This window comes from Leuciscus leuciscus (genome assembly GCF_965113295.1).
Source record: "Leuciscus leuciscus genome assembly, chromosome: 3".
Classification (NCBI taxonomy): Eukaryota; Metazoa; Chordata; class Actinopteri; order Cypriniformes; family Leuciscidae; genus Leuciscus; species Leuciscus leuciscus.
This window is the reverse complement of record NC_138727.1, coordinates 67,031,375-67,052,744: the sequence shown is the minus strand read 5'-3', so window position 1 is coordinate 67,052,744 and position 21,370 is coordinate 67,031,375. Positions and strand designations below refer to the sequence as shown.

The window sequence follows — 21,370 nt, the reverse complement described above, 5'->3', positions numbered from 1 at the left end:
TCTCTTTTTACATTTATTTTGTCCCGTTGTCGGCTTCAGCTAAGAAAAGAAATAGTTCGCCCCGCACGTCCAAAATTCTCAGCACACTTTAGATAACCGTCCGCAACGAGTGCAGGCTCTTTGGTGGAGCTCTGCTTTTGAAGGAAGTTCCATCGTGACAAATGAATGGACTACTTGTGGAGTGCCAACCGATAGATATCTGCATTAGGGCTGGGCGATAAAACGATAACGATATGTATCGTGATAGACACGTAACCAATATCAATAAAAAATGCGTTCGATAAAACGTTCGATAATTTTTTTTTTTTTTTTTTCGTCGGAAGAAACCAGCAAAGCAAGTTTGATTGCATGAACAAAGGCACTCACTCTCTAGTAACCTAGCAACGTAGGAAGTGACACGCTAACAGCCAGTCAGTATGGTTGCGCAATATTGTTGTCTCGTGTTGGATTCTTCAGTAACAGAACCGGCGTAGAGTGAAAGTAGAAGATGAGTAAAGTATAAAATGAGTGCCGCAGCGATTGTTGATAAAACAGGAAAAGTCAGCTCGCCTGACTTCAAGTCTGACCGTAGTCAGACCAATGTCGTCTGCAGATTATGCAAGACCGTCGTCAGTTTCTCTGTTATTCGCGTGCTGATGCGCTGTTCTAGCGTGTGCGTTTCTCAGCGCATACATGTGAAGCTCACATGCACTAAAAGCCTGTCTACCAGCGCCTGAATACTGGACTAAGTTATCTTTCGAGTCTTATTGTGCTAATACTGTTATATACACACAAGGTTTACATAAACTAGTCGGATATGTCTAAAGTGAAAGCAAACTTGAGAAAATTGAGAGAAAATCTGCTTGTCAAATAGACGCGTCGCGCGCAGCTGAGACGCTGCCGCTTGTCCTTAAAGGGATAGTTCACCCAAAAATAAAAATTATCTCATTATTTACGCACTCTAATGTTGTTCCAAACCTGTATTAATTTCCTTCTAATATTTTCTAATATTAATATTTTGAAGAATGTGGCTATCCAAACAGTAGCTGGTCCCCATTGACTTCCATAGGAGAAAAATATACTATGGAAGTCACTGGGGTACATCAACTGTTGGTCATTATTCCAAATAACTTTAATTTTCAACAGAAGAAAGAAACTTATTCGCGTTTAAAACAATGTGAGAGAGTAAATTATGAAAATTAGATTTTTTAGGAGAACTATCCCTTTAATGTTAATAAAACAACAAAATGTAAAGAGAAAATCACTCACTGCTCTTGACTGATAACTTTATTAATACCTTTAATAAGTATCAATGTATAATTTATACAGTGAAGTCTGTTTTGTTTTATTTTCATATTTGTTCATTTAATTACTTTCTGCAATGCTACTGTTAAACACATACTGTAGCTGAAAACATAAAGCACTGTTTTTTTAATTTGTATATTAAGTTGTGTACGTGTAATGTGTATCTTTGATCTTAATATTTAATAACAAAGAAAATAATGAGAAAATTTTTTATCTTCGCCCCTGTCTGCCATTCTTTTTTATTTTATATTTTGTTACCTAAGGCTTTGTTTTTAAAATATGGACATTAGTTTGGCTGTAATGCTCAGTCACAAAATAGTAAAACCAACATAAAAAAGAATTGTGATTTTGAGTTTTCCATGGTCGTGTTGACATTTCTGCCTTTACTGATGGGATTATAATCAGAGGTAGGTTAAGTTTAAAATAAAAAATCTTTAAATGTAATATATTTGTCTTCTGGACTGGTCCTTATTTTAAATATGTCATAAAAAATATCAATAATTATCGATATCGACCGATATGAAACACTTATATCGTGATACAGTTTTCAGCCATATCGCCCAGCCCTAATCTGCATCTGATCATCACATTACAATTATTCAGATTCTCAGAGTTAAGCATGATGATATGGTAATATATCACACTGAAGTAGGCTGATGTAAAATTAAACAGAGGCTTTACTCCCTTCAAACTTAAATTGTCAATGTTTCATTAAATCACTGTTGGAAAGCAATCTTATGGAAATATTTTTTTTACCTTTATAAAGGGCATTTTTCCCTAATTTTATTAAATGTATGCTCCATCTTTCATTTCAAATTCTTCAATGTAATGTCAGGAAAGCCATTACAGTGTTTTCTGCAAAAACAACTACAAATTTTGGTCTTAGGTCTAGGTCACGTTTATCCTCACCTGAGGTCAGAGGTCGCTGGTTCATCGCTGAGGTCAGAGGTCGCTGGTTCATCACTGAGGTCAGGAGGAAGAAGAGGAAATGATCCGTCACTCTTCAGAGACACACAGCTGGGTTCTGGAGATGAAGATCTCTTCCTCTTCCTGGAGATACGAAGAAAAGATATGATAATTTATACACATCTTTACAATGGATTGAATCTAAATGATTAGTTCAGATGATCTGTGATGTTGTGTGAGTCGGTCTATTGTGTCCAGCACTGGATTGTGTCTCACCTGGGGTCAGAGGTCACTGAGTCCATCTCCAGGATTTGTGGGATTATTCATAGATCTGTGACTCTTCAGAGACTCACTGCTGGGTTCTGGAGACGCTGCACTCGTTCTCAGAGACTCGCATCTTCCCTTTATATGGAGACACTGAGAGCATTACATTTATATCACATTCAGCAGCTTTAATTCACAGAGGTTTACAGTGTGTTCAAGATTATTTTCAGCACATGTTCCTGCGAACATCAATGAACACAACAAAGGCATCATTCAGTCATAAATGAGATGGACTAAAACATATATTTCCTCTTATAGTTTAACAGACGGCTAGTTAATTCACCTAAACACAGCTTAGACTTACGCTTTTGCTTTACATGATAATTTAAAGATTAGAAAATCCCAGACATTCTGATGTGGAATCCTGAGGGAGTGTCAGAGCGACGGAATATCGCTTCATATTGTCAGGTTTACATTTAAGCTTTTACATTTAAAAAACATTTTGAGAAAAAATGTTTAGCGATATATCTGATCATTTGTAGCCAATTTGGCCGATCTTTTCTGTTTTAATTTTAGCGCATAAATTCTAGGTCAATATTTCAACAAACTGATTTTGAAACACTATTTTCTCCAGTCACGCCACATTCAGCAGGAGTTATGGTTTAGATGGACAGATTTAACCCTTGTGCATCAATTATAAAGTTACACAGATACATAGAGGACAAACATGTCCGTGTCAAAACACTGTAATGAAACATTGAAGCTCAGACCCCAGAGGGTTAAAGCCCCACTATGTAGGATTTCCGTTTTGGTCAAACAACGACCCCTAGAGTCGCTGTGGACTACTTGTATTTAACGTTACTGTCGTAAATACCACTCAGGCAGAGCAGTCTCTTCACTCACGGCCTGATTCCCTCCCCCCTGTATACCGGTCCCCGTTCAGTCGGATAGAAGCTGTAACGAGTGGAAATAAGGTGTGGCCCCTTTAAGAGCTGCGCACGCCCTGTTTAACTTTCGGCAGTATGTATTGTATGTGCGCCTCGAACACCCCGTAAGCGGGTTGTTTCTGTTTGACGCTCATTCTTGTCCTATTTTTGTCTATCAAGTAATGCTGTGGACGGTAGAACATGTGACAGACAGTTACACGAGTTCGATTGGGGAATAAACACAACGCGTTACAAATCGTCGGACATCGAACAAGCACAGCTAGCCTCCGAAGATGTTTACTAATCCATCAACAAGAACGCCAGGTGCTTGTCCGAGTGATATGCAATATAAGCAATATACTTACAAGTCCAACAGCATATGAGGACGTGTTGGGGGAAGTGAGGTAGCCTATGCCGTAAAGCAGTCGAATTTTGTAGTTCTTTTTGTGCGCGGGGGTTACTACCCGAACCCCGAAGTTTAAAAGTACGATTAAAAACTATACAAACCCCGTCAGGCTATGGCAGACGTGTCATTAAACCTATTTTAAGTCGATGTACCATCACAAGGATTTTGGAAATATATTATGAAGGTTGAAAAGTTACTTAGTGTTACTTTAAAGGTAGGGTAGGTAGGATTTTCTAAAAAAAACTTTTTTTCAAATTTGTTTAAACTGTCTTTATATACCAATACATAATTAAAATGTAAGTGCTCTGAAAAAGAACGTATAAAAATCAAGTATATTCCAAATCTGAGGATGATATCAGGGGTGTCGAAACTAATCGGTTCATACGATGCAGACGAGGACGGTTCGGTATCGGTTCAGTAATAGACCATAACCCATTATAATGTACTGACGCTTTTCTGAAGTCATGTGTGGCGGTAGCATCCAATGGCAGAGGGAGGAGAGACGCGAGTGAGAGAAAACTAAAAATGCTCCAGCTACTTTAAAGCCGACATCTGGACACATCTGGGCTTTGATGAACACCTGGAGCACGACCTGCAGAAGACACGCTGAGGACATTTCCCAATCTTTTTCTCTCTCGGATATTCATTTTGTTACGGAGCGCCTGAGGGGACCTTTGCAACAAAAAACAAATATATACAGACTTTCGCGTGCTCACGTGTTACAGTTTCTAGTTTGCGTTATAGTGTCATTACTACAGATGTGGGAAAGGGATGAGATGAGAGTGAATGGATACAGCTGATGCATAAAAGCCACTAGAAGACAAGCCTGCAGCCTTCAGCCGAAAGAGGGAAGGAGACCAGAGTCTGATGGAGATCAGTGGAGATGGAGAAGAGGCTTCACTGAGGAAATAACTCATTTAATGAAGCGACAGTCCACTAATCTTCAACACGTTTGCCGCTGAACAATACTTTAGTTGGGAATGATAGGCTATGTAGATTTTACTATGATAAAAGGTTATTTTATGAGAGAAAGCACAGACGGGAATGTGGCCTCAGGTATAGGATCCATCTGAGACATTACCATAGTATTTAATAGTAATATTGAGTGATATTGTTTATGGTCTAAAGAAAGTATAAAATACAGATGTTTTCTTTCTTTGACTTTCAGGTTTTACCAGTTATGATGAGACTTGAATTGTAACTGATGTATATGCATATGACACTGATATTAAGCATTTTAATGAATAAAGACAACATGAATTTAATTATAAATATTTGTATGTTGTTTAATTAAAATAAAACATTAAATGTTGTGTCAACTGTGTGCTTAATGATGATGGTATAACGCTTCTTCATGAATGATGGTATAAAATTTTTTTAATGAATTAAATATGTATTAAATGAATTAATTATTATTAAATTACAATTCAGTTTTTAGTGTAATCTTAAATGTAGTTTTTTTGCGGCCTGCAATGACTAGTGCTTTGCAGCTAATAGAGATATTCATGCTTTTCTCCCTACAGTAAAGCACAGTCCACAAACAGTGCAGTCCTGCTGTACCTTTACAGTATAACACCAACTTTATTCACAACGCGCTAATATTCCACAAGAGACTGACTGTCATAAAACGAGGAGCCTCGTGTGATCCATGTTCAACGCTTTCTCCGACGGTAAGAGACTCTCATCTCCCTATAAGACACATCTGTGGAGGAATGCTCCAGGCACTCTCTCATCTCATCCCTATTCCCACATCTGTGGAGGAATGCTCCAGGCACTCTCTCATCTCATCCCTATTCCCACATCTGTAGTAATGACACTGTAACGCTAACCGGAGATTGTAACGCGTGAGAACGCGGAAGTCCGTATATATATATATTTAGTTTTTTGCAAAGGTCCCCTCAGGGGCTCCGTAACGTTACTCTGTCGATAACAAAACGGCGGAATATGTGTGAGGAAACTCGGCTTATAACGTCGCTTTAAGGACTGTTTCAGTTTTCAATAAATCAACACAGACTGATATCAAGATCATCCGGTATATTTACTTTACACTTTCACTTTCGATATCCAATCTTTTTTATAGCCCAGTTTTTGTTAAGTTCAATAGAAATGTTTCATATGGTCTTATAAACACAGATATAATAACATGACACGATATTAAATAAAGACTGGCTGAACTTACCGTGACATATGATCGTTTGTGAGGGTTTTTAACGTCCCGCTTCTCGGTTCTGACGGAAGAGCTTGAACTAGCAGAACGTCATCATCAGGCGCTCGAGCGCGGGACAGCCAGGGGGGAAGGAAGTCGACCGGAAGTTGAAGTCGGCCGCGTTCCGCCATCTTGTAGCAGAACTTCACCTGCAGTTAGCATCCCATTGACTCCCATTCATTTTTGGCGTCACTTTGACAGCGAATAATTTTACATCTGAGGCGTTTAAAGACTCCATTTGTCCATTATTTATTTCTAAAGAAACACGACAATGTATAAAATGCTCCATTACCTTGTAGCTTATGTTAAGGCCCCGTAGAAGCAGTTTTTGTAAAAGTAGGCTAACGATTGCGTCATAACCACGCGTCTCTCTGTCGCACAGTAGAGAGATTACCGTATGGACAGGAGGAGAAGCTCGTGAGCAATCGGGGGGACGTGGAGGAAAAATGACAAAATAATTAATCAGAATACCTAACAAAAGTTGCTCCTGCTCCAAGCTTATGGACAGCTCCTACTCACACTCTCCGTCTCTGCAAGATTCGGAAGGGAATGATTCAGATTTCTCTTGGCACATCTACTAGAAGACAGACGGGTTGCTCACGTGGTCCGTGTAAAGCTTTGCTCGGTTTGAGTCTGCGCGTCTGGAAAGGAAGTGCGAAGAAATCGCTAAAATTGGGCTTCACTTGTCTCAATTGAGTTCCAATGGGGTCGCTGTGTCCATTTCTTTTACTGTCTATGGGGACAGCCGCTGAAGGACCTTCTTCTTCTTTCAGGTTTTAATGGCGGTTGGCAACTCATCTCAAAGGTGCATTACCGCCACCTACTAGACTGGAGTGGCATTATAATGACAAAAAAAAAAAAACTATTGAATTCTTTCGCTTAACCCAGTGTTTTTCAAAAACAAAATGAATAATTTGTGTATTTTCCCAGATGTTTTCCCTAATAAATGTTCAAGTGTAATGCTTTGTTCATCCATTTGTGTCTTTAATTCTACCCTATCTTTTTCATATTTTTTGCAGTCTAACAATATATGCTTCACTGTCTCTTGTACATTACAATAAGAGCATAGTCCAGTGGGGTGTTTTCCTATTCTATACAATGTTGTATTTACACCAGTGTGACCCATTCTAAGACGTGAAACTAACATCTCTTCCCTTGGGCTTCTGCCCTTCCTCATGCTTGTGACTACTTGAGTTTGAATACTGTATAAATGACGTCCTGTATCCGCTGTGCTCCAATATTCCTGCCATTTTGTGAATGTTGAAGTGAATGTTGCTTTATGATGGTTTTAACCTCTACTCTACATATTGGTATGCGCACATCTACTGTTTCATGCTTTATAGAGTTTTTTGCTAGTGTCACGGGGTGACAAACAGCTCCAGATCTGTATGAGTGTTTGTCGTCATGACAACTAAACGGCAGATTGGCGACAGGTGTAGGGACTTCACTCTGAGCGTCTGATTGAGGCCACTCCCGCTTTTTGAGAGGATAAAACACACGAGGATGAGAGGTGAGGCGCGCAGCACGTGAGCGGCCGTGGCCGCGGTCGCGGCGGGAGGCCGCGGGAGAGAGAGGACGAGAGAGAGACAGAGGAGAGAGATAGATGAGAGAGCCAGAGAGAACTTCGGCTAGAATGCGGGCGGAGGCCTTGGTACACTGTGGGTCTGTTGAGTTGCAGTTTTATTGTGGAAATGAGCACGAGTGAAACCTTACAGTGTGTGGTGGAAATGTGAGTGTGGGAATTGTTTTTGCTGTTCACTCGCAATCACAGCTGTCTGTTCCTCCCTCTGTCTGAGTCCAGTGAAGAGCCTGCTAATGCTTGAAGAGCCGGCTAATGCTTGAAGAGCCTGCTAATGCTGGAAGAGCCTGCTAATGCTGTGAGTTACATGTGTCTATTCCTCCCTCTGTCTGAGTCCAGTGAAGAGCCTGCTAATGCTTGAAGAGTCTGCTAATGCTGTGCCGAGAAACGCGAAGAGAACGCTGAAGAGAATGCGGAAGCTGTGGATTATGTCCATTCCTCTCTCTGTCCGAAGGTGCTGAGAAACGCGAAGAGAACGCTGAAGAGAATGCGGAAGCTGTGGATTATGTCCAGTCCTCTCTCTGTCCGAAGGTGCTGAGAAACGCGAAGAGAACGCTGAAGAGAATGCGGAAGCTGTGGATTATGTCCATTCCCCTCTCTGTCCGAAGGTGCTGAGAAACGCGAAGAGAACGCTGAAGAGAATGCGGAAGCTGTGGATTATGTCCAGTCCTCTCTCTGTCCGAAGGTGCTGAGAAACGCGAAGAGAACGCTGAAGAGAATGCGGAAGCTGTGGATTATGTCCATTCCCCTCTCCGTCCGAAGGTGCTGAGAAACGCGAAGAGAACGCTGAAGAGAATGCGGAAGCTGTGGATTATGTCCATTCCTCTCTCTGTCCGAAGGTGCTGAGAAATGTGAAGAGATACATGAAGAGAACCTGAACTGAAGAGACTTTTAACATTGTTTTTATTATTTAATAAAGAGTATATTTATTTTGAATGCTGTGTCCGCCATTTCCTTCGTGTCCACGGCCGGCTCCTCAGGGGCGGCACGCAAGCGAAGGGGTGGGCGGCCCGCTGGCGCTCCACCCTGACCTGTGACATAAAATGGCGTAGTCGGCAGGGTGCCGCCCTGAGTTGAGCAACCGTGGGCCGAAGGTATGGCGACCAGTTTTTTTTCCCTTTTTTTGTTTTTTTTTGCTTTGTTTCTTTTTTTTGTTTTCCTCTCCTTTTTTTTTTCCTTTTCTGGTGGGGGGGTATGTCACGGGGTGACAAACAGCTCCAGATCTGTATGAGTGTTTGTCGTCATGACAACTAAACGGCAGATTGGCGACAGGTGTAGGGACTTCACTCTGAGCGTCTGATTGAGGCCACTCCCGCTTTTTGAGAGGATAAAACACACGAGGATGAGAGGTGAGGCGCGCAGCACGTGAGCGGCCGTGGCCGCGGTCGCGGCGGGAGGCCGCGGGAGAGAGAGGACGAGAGAGAGACAGACGAGAGAGACAGAGGAGAGAGATAGATGAGAGAGCCAGAGAGAACTTCGGCTGGAATGCGGGCGGAGGCCTTGGTACACTGTGGGTCTGTTGAGTTGCAGTTTTATTGTGGAAATGAGCACGAGTGAAACCTTACAGTGTGTGGTGGAAATGTGAGTGTGGGAATTGTTTTTGCTGTTCACTCGCAATCACAGCTGTCTGTTCCTCCCTCTGTCTGAGTCCAGTGAAGAGCCTGCTAATGCTTGAAGAGCCGGCTAATGCTTGAAGAGCCTGCTAATGCTGGAAGAGCCTGCTAATGCTGTGAGTTACATGTGTCTATTCCTCCCTCTGTCTGAGTCCAGTGAAGAGCCTGCTAATGCTTGAAGAGTCTGCTAATGCTGTGCCGAGAAACGCGAAGAGAACGCTGAAGAGAATGCGGAAGCTGTGGATTATGTCCATTCCTCTCTCTATCCGAAGGTGCTGAGAAACGCGAAGAGAACGCTGAAGAGAATGCGGAAGCTGTGGATTATGTCCAGTCCTCTCTCTGTCCGAAGGTGCTGAGAAACGCGAAGAGAACGCTGAAGAGAATGCGGAAGCTGTGGATTATGTCCATTCCCCTCTCTGTCCGAAGGTGCTGAGAAACGCGAAGAGAACGCTGAAGAGAATGCGGAAGCTGTGGATTATGTCCAGTCCTCTCTCTGTCCGAAGGTGCTGAGAAACGCGAAGAGAACGCTGAAGAGAATGCGGAAGCTGTGGATTATGTCCATTCCCCTCTCCGTCCGAAGGTGCTGAGAAATGCGAAGAGAACGCTGAAGAGAATGCGGAAGCTGTGGATTATGTCCAGTCCTCTCTCTGTCCGAAGGTGCTGAGAAACGCGAAGAGAACGCTGAAGAGAATGCGGAAGCTGTGGATTATGTCCAGTCCTCTCTCTGTCCGAAGGTGCTGAGAAACGCGAAGAGAACGCTGAAGAGAATGCGGAAGCTGTGGATTATGTCCATTCCTCTCTCTGTCCGAAGGTGCTGAGAAATGTGAAGAGATACATGAAGAGAACCTGAACTGAAGAGACTTTTAACATTGTTTTTATTATTTAATAAAGAGTATATTTATTTTGAATGCTGTGTCCGCCATTTCCTTTGTGTCCACGGCCGGCTCCTCAGGGGCAGCACGTAAGCGAAGGGGTGGGCGGCCCGCTGGCGCTCCACCCCGACCTGTGACACTAGCATATCTACAGCTTCATTTCCTTCCACCCCTACATGAGCAGGAACCCAAAGGAAGGAGACAGCTATTCTTTTATTATGAAGTGTAAGAAGCAAGTGAAGTATTTGATGAATGAGGTCTTGTCTACATGATGCTCTCCCAGATTGAATGCTTAATAATGCTGATAAACTGTCTGAGGCTATAACGACACCTTGGTCCTGACTATTTTCTTCCACCCACCCTAACGCCAGTAAAACTGCTACTAACTCCACCGTGTAAACTGACAGGTAATCTGGTGTCCTCTTTCTGACTGCTACTTCATACCGAGGAATAAAAAAGGCTGCACCAGTACGGCCTGTTTCTGGCTGCTTTGATCCATCCGTAAATATAAATAATTCCTCTTGATACTGTTTTACATAGTTTTGAACTATTATCCACTCTGGCATTATTTTTGAGTTTTCTTTTAGTATTTGTTGTAAGCTTATATTCACAGATGGTGTTATAAATGTCCAGGGTGGTATCGTTGATATTGCCACAGTGGGTCCTATTTGCAACTGACTGAGACCTACATTTTGAGCCTTAGCATTCCCCACCCACCCGAAACTGTACAAATGGCTTTCACTATGCTCTGCGCATTCCTGCAAGACAGTTTTTGTGGGGTGCACCATACTATGTCCTTGTAAATTAGTCCAATACGCCAACATGATCTTGACCCTCCTAATACGTAGCGGCAATACGTCGCTCCCCAGTCACGCCCTGATAGACATCTCAACACGTTATTGATCTTATTTCTGACCTCATCAATATGTTGACACCAAGTCATCCTCTCATCAAAGAGAACTCCTAAAAACCTCACCACCTTAACCTGTTACAAATCTCGTCCATGCAATTTCAGTGGCACTACTTTATGGCGCTTAGAGAAACATATAACTTGAGTTTTTAAGATTGAGAGTTTAAATCCCCATTTATAAGTCATGCATTTTGCATTTTTTTCCGTAGATATTCTACATTTCGACCCCTAACCCAGAGTTCTCCATCGTCTGCATAAAGTGACTTACCTACACTTCCGCTTACCTGATCAAAAATGTCATTTATCATAATATTAAACAGTATATGGCTGCAAACACTACCTTGTCGGGTACCATTTTCCACAACATGCCTACTTGAATACTCTGTACCAACCTTAACTTCTATTGTTCTTCTGTCTAGGAAGTCTAATACCCACCCGAATAATTGACCTTTTATTCCTAATCTGTCAAGTTTTATAAGTAGTCCATCCTTCCACAGCATATCATACGCTTTTTCGACGTCAAAGAACACGGCAATTACACTTTCCTTATTAGTTTGTGCTTTCCTAACTTCTGCTTCTAAGCACAAAATAGAGTCCATTGTCCCCCTACCCTTACGAAATCCAGACTGATACGCTGAAAAAAGACCCTTACTTTCCATATAATAACTTAACCTATCTGTTACCATCCTTTCCATACTTTTCCCTAATTGTGATGTTAACGCAATAGGTCTATAACTTGACGGGTCTACTGCATTTTTACCGGGTTTGAGTATTGGGACTATCACTGCCTGTTTCCATTCAAGCGGAATCCATATCATATTGATCAGCCTTAATACTGCCTCCAGTGACACATCTTTCATATGCCCTAGCATGCTATAACATACAGCATCTTTCCCTGGTGTTGTTTGTCGTGCATTTAAGATAGCCCTTTTTAATTCAAACATAGTAAAAGGCAGGTCCATATCTCCTCCTGATGCAGTCCTACTTTCTTTTATTCCAGAGTTTTCCAACAGTATCTGGTTCCTATGCTGTTGATCTACTGTGGATAAATTTCCAGAACTGTGGAGTTTCTACCAAAAGCTCTGCTTTTTCTACATTACTAACTGCATTCTTATCACTGCTGCATAACACTGGCATTTCCACCTTTCTACCTAATCCACTCATTCTTCTAATTATGACCGCCGCTAGCGTAGCTAGCGAAAGCGGTCATATAGGGATTGTCAAAGTTTTTTTTTCTTTTTTTTCCCGTCACCTTACTGAATTTTTCGTCAACGATACCAGGGACACCGAAGCACCGGGGAACATGAAATTTGGTGGGCATGTAGCCCCACTAGACTTCTAAGGAAAAATTTCATTTGGTCCCCGGGGGCCACTCCCCCCCCGCGCTGGGCCCCCCCAAACCCCCAAAAATGCAGTTTTTCCTAAATAACTACCTGAACCGTGGCACCGAGGATGAAGAAATTTTTATGGTATGTTGGTCTACTAGACTTTTACGGAAAAATTTCGTTTGGTCCCCGGGGGCCACTTCCCCCCCCCGCGCTGGGGCCCCCTTAAATTTTTCGTCAACGATACCAGGGACACCGAAACACCGGGGAACATGAAATTTGGTGGGCATGTAGCCCCACTAGACTTCTAAGGAAAAATTTCGTTTGGTCCCCGGGGGCCACTCCCCCCCCGCGCTGGGCCCCCCCAAACCCAAAAAAATGCAGTTTTTCCTAAATAACTACCTGAACCGTGGCACCGAGGATGAAGAAATTTTTATGGTATGTTGGTCTACTAGACTTTTACGGAAAAATTTCATTTGGTCCGCGGGGGCCACTTCCCCCCCCCGCGCTGGGGCCCCCGTAAATTTTTCGTCAACGATACCAGGGACACCGAAGCACCGGGGAACATGAAATTTGGTGGGCATGTAGCCCCACTAGACTTCTACGGAAAAATTTTGTTTGGTCCCCGGAGGCCACTTCCCCCCCCGCGCTGGGGCCCCCGTAAATTTTTCGTCAACGATACCAGGGACACCGAAACACCGGGGAACATGAAATTTGGTGGGCATGTAGCCCCACTAGACTTCTACGGAAAAATTTCGTTTGGTCCCCGGGGGCCACTCCCCCCCCCCGCGCTGGGCCCCCCTTAACCCAAAAAAATGCAGTTTTTCCTAAATAACTACCTGAACCGTGGCACCGAGGATGAAGAAATTTTTATGGTATGTTGGTCTACTAGACTTTTACGGAAAAATTTCGTTTGGTCCCCGGGGGCCACTTCCCCCCCCGCGCTGGGGCCCCCGTAAATTTTTCGTCAACGATACCAGGGACACCGAAGCACCGGGGAACATGAAATTTGGTGGGCATGTAGCCCCACTACACTTCTACGGAAAAATTTCGTTTGGTCCCCGGGGGCCACTCCCCCCCCGCGCTGGGCCCCCCCAAACCCCAAAAAATGCAGTTTTTCCTAAATAACTACCTGAACCGTGGCACCGAGGATGAAGAAATTTTTATGGTATGTTGCTCTTAAGGGCCCACATCAACCTAGCCCATAATCACTCATTTGTGATTTGCGCCCCTCCCATAAAAAATGAAAATGCAATATTATTCTGCTTTAATCGCCCCTATCTTCAGTGGAGATGTTCAGAACTGCACCATATTTCATGTGTATGATTAACTTGACATCCTCTGGGGGTATCCTCTGCTAAGTTTTGTAGAATTTCATCCATGGGGGGGTATAAAATAAATTCATTTATGTGCACATTTAGTGACTGTACACTCATCGGCCTGTAGATGGTGCTGTTGAGCGAAGGGTTGCTGGTTTAGGATGATACTGTCACACACACACATGCAGGAATACAAACAAACGCAAGCATGCACACACACTGACATCCACACGCACAGACACACACCCATACACACACATACAAATCCACATGCACAGACACACACACACAAACACACACGCGCACACATGTATGCACACATACATACACGCACAGACACACACACACACACACACAGACACACACATACACATACACAAACACACACACACACACACACACACACACACACACACACACACACACACACACACACACACACACACACACACACACACACACACACACAGACAGACATGCACATACTATTACTTTTTTTAGGTATATACATAAACACGCAATACAGCCAAATTACTCCACGTCAATTATTTTTGTGGAAAGCCAGTGCAGGCCTGAGCGGCGGTCATATTTTGTACCGCGATGCGGTACATCTAGTTGTTCTCCATATATCTGACAACTGAGTTTCACTTCCAATTTTATTGCAATACTGTCTCCAATACATGCGTTTGGCTGATCTAATCGTTTTCCTAACTACTGCTTGTGCTCTTTTGTAGCTAATTAACGTTTCTAGTGTGTGATGAGCTTTAATCTGTCTAAATGCTTTATTTCTTCTTTTAACTGCTATTCTACAGCTCTCATCCCACCATGGCACATTTTTTCCCCGTTTATTTCCTGTACTTTTAGGAATTGTTTCTTCTGCTGCTTGTATAATGGCTGCAACTACTGCACTATTCATTTCCTCCACATCTGTTATATCTCTACTCAGTATTTCTACACACTTAGTCTCATTAATTTCTTGAAATGACTGCCAATCAGCTTTATCTAATTCCCACCTGGGTATTTCCACTTCCTCATTCTGTTGCACCTCTATTCCAATCCTAGTTATTATCGGATAGTGATCACTACCCTCTGTCGATCTGCACTAACTCCTGCAATTCCCATTGACACTAGTGTTAGATCAATAGCACTTTCTGTATTACTTGAACTATTATACTGTGTGCCCTTTCCATCATTAATACACACCAGCTCCTTATCATCTATACATTTCTCTATTACTAATCCATTTATATCTGTGTTTTTACTTCTCCATAATGTATTGCAGCCTTGTATTGCTCCCCAAACTACTTCCAACATATCAGTACTTCATTTATTGCAAGGGTTGTAAAAATGATCTATTTTTATACTATTTTCCCCTGACCATACTTCAATTACAACAGATTCATGTTCTTTCCCTTTACTAATACGTTTATATCTTACCCCACTTTTAACAAAAGTTGCTACCCCTCCACCTTTTCCTGCTTCCCTATCTCTCCTAATTGAAGTATATCCATACAATACAAAGTCCAACTGTGGTTTTAACCATGTTTCTTGCACACATATTACATGAGGTCTATCTGTTAAATCTGAGACCAAACTCTTGAATTCCTGTCCATTTGCTATAAGGCTTCTGGAGTTCCATTGCAATATAGCTAATATCATAAAGAGCCACCAGCCCATGTCTGCGAGCTTGTGCTTCCTGCCACTATCATTTCTCCCACTACCTCACAGCTAAGCCCTTTTATTCCTAGATACTTTTCCGCTGATTTAACTATTATTTTGATCTTTTCGGTCTTTCTGTCTGTCTGTGCCGAGCAATTTATCACCTCAACCATAAACATCACAAATTCATTTTTGCCCATAACTAACAGATCCTTTTTTGCCTCAATTTTTTCACATTTCTCACAAGACCTACTTTTATTTTCTTTGATTTCTGGTTTATAGGTTTCCTTTTCCTTTGACACTTTCTTTACAGCTTCTGCATATGTTATTCCTTGCATCGATCTCACTCGCTGCACCTCCATTGCTCTCTTGCTAACTTCACATCCACGATAGGCTGCACTGTGCTCCCCTCCACAGTTACAGCATTTCAGCTTTACTCCTTCTCCACATTTCCCATACTCATGCTCGCCTGAACATCTACCACATCTTTGTTTACCCTTACACACTGCTGCTACATGGCACTTAAAACACCTCAATGGGGGAGGGATGTATGGCCTGATCTCGTAGCTCATGTAACCTATGTATATCTTACTTGGAAGTCTTGCTTCATCAACTTTAATCATAACAGACAGGCTATCGCATTTCTCCCCATTTCTGGTTGTTTTAAGGCGTTTTACCTCTAACACTTTTGCCCCTGTTATATTATCTCTGATTTGATCTTCAGTAACATTTACTGGTATTCCTGTAATAACTCCTCGAACCAACGCCTTGCTTTCAGTCAAGACACACTTAATTCTCTTGGCATCTATTCTATTCAGTTCTATGGCTTTCTCTTGTTGCGTTTTATTCCTACAGAAAATCAGCAGCGCTCCACTTAATACTTTTGCATTTTTGACCTCGCCTAGCAATTTGTTTATGGACTTTGTTAGTTGAATCGGATTCCACTCACCAAATGACGACCCCTCCTGAGATATGATCACTTTATATTCTTCTTCTTGCTGTTGTTTACTTACTATTGTCGTACTTTGTTCACTATCTGTTTCATCTATATTAGATATTACTTTCTCCTTTTTTTCCGTTTTCTTGACCGCATTACATTCCAAACACTCCTATCTCTCCCGCCTTCTTCTTCAAATCCCATCTCACTTCCTGTCTCCTCACTTCCTTCCGCCATCTCCTGCCCATTCACAGTCTAGCTGTTGCCAACCACAGCCAACCAGTTCCTCTCATAGATATCATATAAAGGCTAGATGTCTTAAGGCGGAGTCACTTCCGGCATCACCGGCGGCCATCTTACCACAGGGCTCTGTGAATTAAGGTGAGTGATCAGCACGCACACAAATCCTCTTATCTCGCTGAAATCTTGACGGATTTACAAACGGTTTGGTTTCTTACAAACGTCATTAACGTGGCTATAATTCTTTCATATTGAAGTCCATTTGTATAATTATTCATATGTATGCAGTTTCATAGCTACATCTCTGACGTTTATAACAAACCAAACCGTTTGAAAATCGGTAGAAAATTGAGCAAGTTATGGTTATTTAAAAGTACATGCACCATGTTACGAGTGAGCGAGCACCCTGTGGTAAGATGGCCGCCATGTGCGGACGTCGACCTCCATTGGCCAGCAGCGTGGACGAGACATCTAGGCTGCGTTCCAAACCGCATTCTTCCCTACTTATTCTTCTGCGTTCCAAACCGCATTCTTAGTATGGGAAAAAGAGTAGGCGAGCGAAAAAGTATGTATGAATCCAAAATAGTAGGCGAGAATTACCTGGGTGACGTACTAATTATCGCGAGATTCGGACTTAAGTGCGTTCGAATATGCCTACTTTCCTACTATATAGTAGGCGAAAACAGTACGTGAAGGAAGCAGTACGTTCGAAACATCAGTATTCATAAAAGAGTAGGCGAGAAGTTCCCGGATGGCTTACTGCTTCCGGACAGATTTTTGAGTGCTCAACCGATGGATACTCTTCTATCCCAGGAGGCCACGCGAGAGGATACGTCATAAAAAAGAAGAAGAAGGATAGGTCATACTCGAACGTGACGGAAAGGATGACGGACGAGACTGTTTTCAAATGTGAGTATTAAAGCAGCACTCAGTAGCTTCGGGATTTCTTCGCTGTATTCTCGCTTTTTGCTCGCAGGTTTCTCTCTAGAGCTCCCCCCACAGCTTCGGAATAGATATTTGACAACACTGTTGTAAAAACTCGTTGGTGATTCTCAGACACCAGAGGCTATAGATCAACGACATCAAAGCAGATGGGACATTCTTTAAAACGTCTTCTTCATTCGGGTTCGAACAGCGTGAGGGAGCGCAATAATGACGGCATTTTAGCAGATTTCTTTTGGCCGTAAAGCAATTGTTTACATCGCGAGACCTGATATCACGCGATATTTCCTGACGCGGCGGCCCGCCGGCTCAAATTGCAAGTGCGTATTTTCCGCTCAGGGGCACCAGGGGGGTGCGAAACGACCACCATTCAACCCGAAATAAGTATTATTACCATTCCAATGACTCCGAAGCTGTTCAGTTAAGGTAAAAAAGTTACTTAGTTCACCTTTAAAACAAATGATCGCATGTGTTGAACTACTGTACAGTAAACTGTTGAATTGTTGAAGGTGTAAAGACGCTATATTTGTGATTTTGCTGTAAATCACATTTTATTATGTAGCTAACAGAGGAGCTCCAGCAAGGACACATACGTCACCAAAGTGGATTTGCATACATTTTAAACCGTATACATCTTAAATACAATTACTAAATGTCTATTTAATATCTGGCAAGAAAATATTCTATAAGAATTGCAGATTACTACGTCTAATAGATATGAAATAGGCATCTGAGTGATATATGTCTGCTATTATGTAGAACAAATCTATAACTAAACATAAGTTATCTATTTTATTTGTCCATTACTGTTGATAAATTGAGGAACATTTATGTTGGATAAAAAGTTAAAACAACCTCAACATGTAAATGTAGTGTTGAGCTCATAAATCACAGAGGTAATGTGAATCTTGTCTGGATATTACAGGGACAGATGAACAGATGTGTGTTTATCCGGTGGAGAGTGGCTCATGAAGCTGAATGCTGCCATCAAAGGCTTTGTGACATTACAGAAATTAATAAATATTTAAATCTTAAGTTGTAGTTTATTTTAATTATTGTAATTTCAAACAGACCTATTACAGCACTTTTCTGATTCTTGATTTCTGTGCATTTGCTGCAGATCTTTTGTGGTGGAGCAGGACCTGCAAGGAGAGATGATGGCGGCATTTGTGGAAAAAAGCGTTTTTGTCTTCTAAATAATACTGAAATCAAATGACATTGTGCGGTTAAATGACTGCTTTTGTGTTATGTTTGTGCATTTTTGTAGGATCTGAAATGTCAGCAGGCTGGTGTGAGCACTGAGGATGAAGAGCACAGAGATGAATCCTGGAGATGGTGCCATGGACGAGAGCCTCCATCACTCCACCTGCCCTTACGAGTCCCTCCATCACTCCACCGGCCTTTATTGCCTCAGATCGTGAAGCACAACACATCACGCAACAACCTCCGACACGAAGGCACGGCTCACCTCTGGCGGTCAGCTGATTCATCGGAGCCGCAGAATGGGAACCGCTGTGTTGAGATGGCAGAAGGATGTGGGGTTCAGCGCCTGTAGCCTATATACATACATGATTGTAGTTTGAATAAAGCTTTGTTTCATGTGTTGACTTGTATATGCATTTGTTTATTATGTGATTCATTCTTTGACTAATTTATTACGGTAATATTTCTCATTGTTGTCAGTAAATAAAATATAATTATTTAATTAATGCTTTATTTATTGTTTGAATGAAAATGTAGATATGTTCACATACACATCTAGAGTGTATTCATACATAGCTATTTCAAATGACATACATTACATTTAGTTTGTTTTATTGAATTATATCATTTTCAGTAAAAAGTAATATAATTAATTGGTCAGCACAAGTTGTTATTGTATGTTTTGGGCTGGGATAGCAATGCAATTCATTCTGGGGTAAAATTAATTTTTAATAATGATACTTAGTCTAAATTTTTCGAGTATAAAATCAACAGTTTTCTCCAAAGGCGAATCTTCACACAGCTGCCCGACGTCTCCTTTGTGCAGACATTACAAACGCTGAGGAAAACCGTCCTAGGTAGGGCTGTCAAGTTACTGATGTTATGAGGTATATATATATGCATGTATATATATATATATATATATATATATATATATATATATATATATATATATATATATATATCATGGGTTTGCAAACATAATATGAGATTTTATACACAAGAAAAAGTAACCTATAAGGTTGAATATCTTAATATATATTTTCTTAATTAATGATATAATACATTTAAAAAATGCATTTTTTGTTATTTATAAGCCTGAGGGATGAAACAAGAGTTAAATTTAACAGGAAAAAAAAGGAAAACAAAGTAGTAAGCCACTTTTGCTTATGGATGAAAATGTTTGGATATAAAATAAAGAAATCAACAACATAGTCAAGAGATGACAATTTTGGGATTTCGTTATAAAAATAAATATCGTTAAGGATAAAACGGTGGGTCACATTAGTAGGGTTAAATATAAGAACTTAAATCAACCCTAAATGTATTCACAAAATAAATGGGCAGCAGTTTCTTCAAAAAGACCACAAAATGAGCAAGTTTAATCAATATCAAGATATTTACAGATAGATGAATTAAACGTGTCGTTCAAATCTTTTAAGTTGTTGCGCTTGTGATAACGCGGCGTATGTCACATGATAACGTCAACATGGCAGATGTCCGGTTCGCATTCATACTCAACGAGATCTGGCTATAAAGTACCTACTCTTTTAGCGTTCGTTAAGTACTTATTGAAATTGAGTACCTACTCATTGAGTATGCGGTTTGGAACGCAGCCCTAGCCTTTATATGATATCTATGGTTCCTCTAGCCAGACACCTCCCGGCCAATGCGCTGAAGGACCTCTGATGGGTCACTCTATTCAGTGCCTGATCAGAAAACATGCGCATTTTCTGTCGCCTTAACTATGCAGATTATTTTGAGTAACTATATACACCTGTTTGACTTTGCATATGTATTAATGTTGCGTTAAAACAGTATTCAAACATAATACTTTATTATTAGTCATCCCTGAGAGAAAACTGAGGGGGAAAAATACCATTTTATAATTTTCCTTAATGCAAGTGTCTCTACCAACATTAAACACTTTAAAACAGTGTTTGTTACAGTAATAACTGGACTGAGTGTTTAGTAGGAGTGAGCGGGATACACACTAACGCGGGCTGTCACACACTTGATTTAAATACTTCCACACATGCCAGCAAGACGAAACTAAGAGTATTTACTAGTTGCCATATCAACACTAGATAGAGAAGAAAACTGCGCCAAAAATCTGGAATTTTTGGACGAAATCACTGAACATTAAACCATAACAAAAGTACATTTATTACTGAAGTTAATTTTACATCTGCTTTTGTGTGTATGTGTTTATGTGAAATAAGACAAATCTGATATTATTTTAATATTATATATTTTATATTAATTAATTTTTTGAATCTTATATCTGTTATTTGACAGCTCTTAGCAGCAGAAACACTGGCCGGGTGTAAACCCCAGTTGCTCAGGCGGGGCATGTTGTCATCGGGTGTGAACTGCGGGGGGGGCATGGGCATTAATAACACATGGGCTCCCCTTAATAACACATGGGCTCCCCTTAATAACACATGGGCTCCCCTTAATAACACATGGGCTCCCCTGAAAACCTGATATGTGAAATGTTGGGGGCTCTCAAAAAATACCAACACTGGGTTATTGTGACGTGCGGTTTGCAAAAATTTGTGTAATGTGATCCTCCACAGTCCATGTGCGTGCCTATCTCGTCGTATACGAGAGATGTGATGTGCGTGGCAAAGGAGAGATAGAGAGTATGTTTTAGACATTGCAGAGCTGACGCAGGGCACACATGCAGAGTCCATGTACAACAGGTTAAGAGAGTGCCTTCGTACAGCGGGATTAGAGGATGAGTGTTTGGGGAAACGCCTCATCAGCATCGCCACAG

The 21,370-nt window shown here is 41.4% G+C and overlaps 1 protein-coding gene and 2 long non-coding RNA genes across 6 annotated transcripts in view; 2 read left to right on the top strand and 1 right to left on the bottom strand.

Annotated features, from left to right (window-relative positions):
* The window catches only part of LOC309494163 (NACHT, LRR and PYD domains-containing protein 1 homolog), a 266,736-nt gene that overhangs the window by 119,638 nt on the left and 125,728 nt on the right, over positions 1-21,370 (bottom strand). Inside the window, exon 1 of one of the 4 annotated variants that reach the window (XM_082163407.1) lies at positions 2,467-2,812. The exons of the other annotated variants lie outside the window; for them this stretch is intronic. Within the exon in view, the coding sequence (XP_082019533.1) occupies positions 2,467-2,492 (26 nt within the window). The 5' untranslated portion in view covers positions 2,493-2,812. Of the gene's footprint in view, positions 1-2,466; positions 2,813-21,370 lie in introns of those variants that run through there. 4 annotated transcript variants of the gene reach the window in all.
* LOC309494186 overlaps positions 2,359-21,370 on the top strand; it is a 140,294-nt gene continuing 121,282 nt past the window's right edge. The window contains exon 1 of the long non-coding RNA XR_014204251.1: positions 2,359-2,478. This is a non-coding gene — a long non-coding RNA (uncharacterized lncRNA). The remainder of the gene's footprint in view (positions 2,479-21,370) is intronic.
* LOC309494182 lies at positions 17,019-19,093 on the top strand. Its single transcript, XR_014204247.1, has 2 exons — positions 17,019-17,355; positions 18,314-19,093. It is a non-coding gene; the product is annotated as an uncharacterized lncRNA (long non-coding RNA).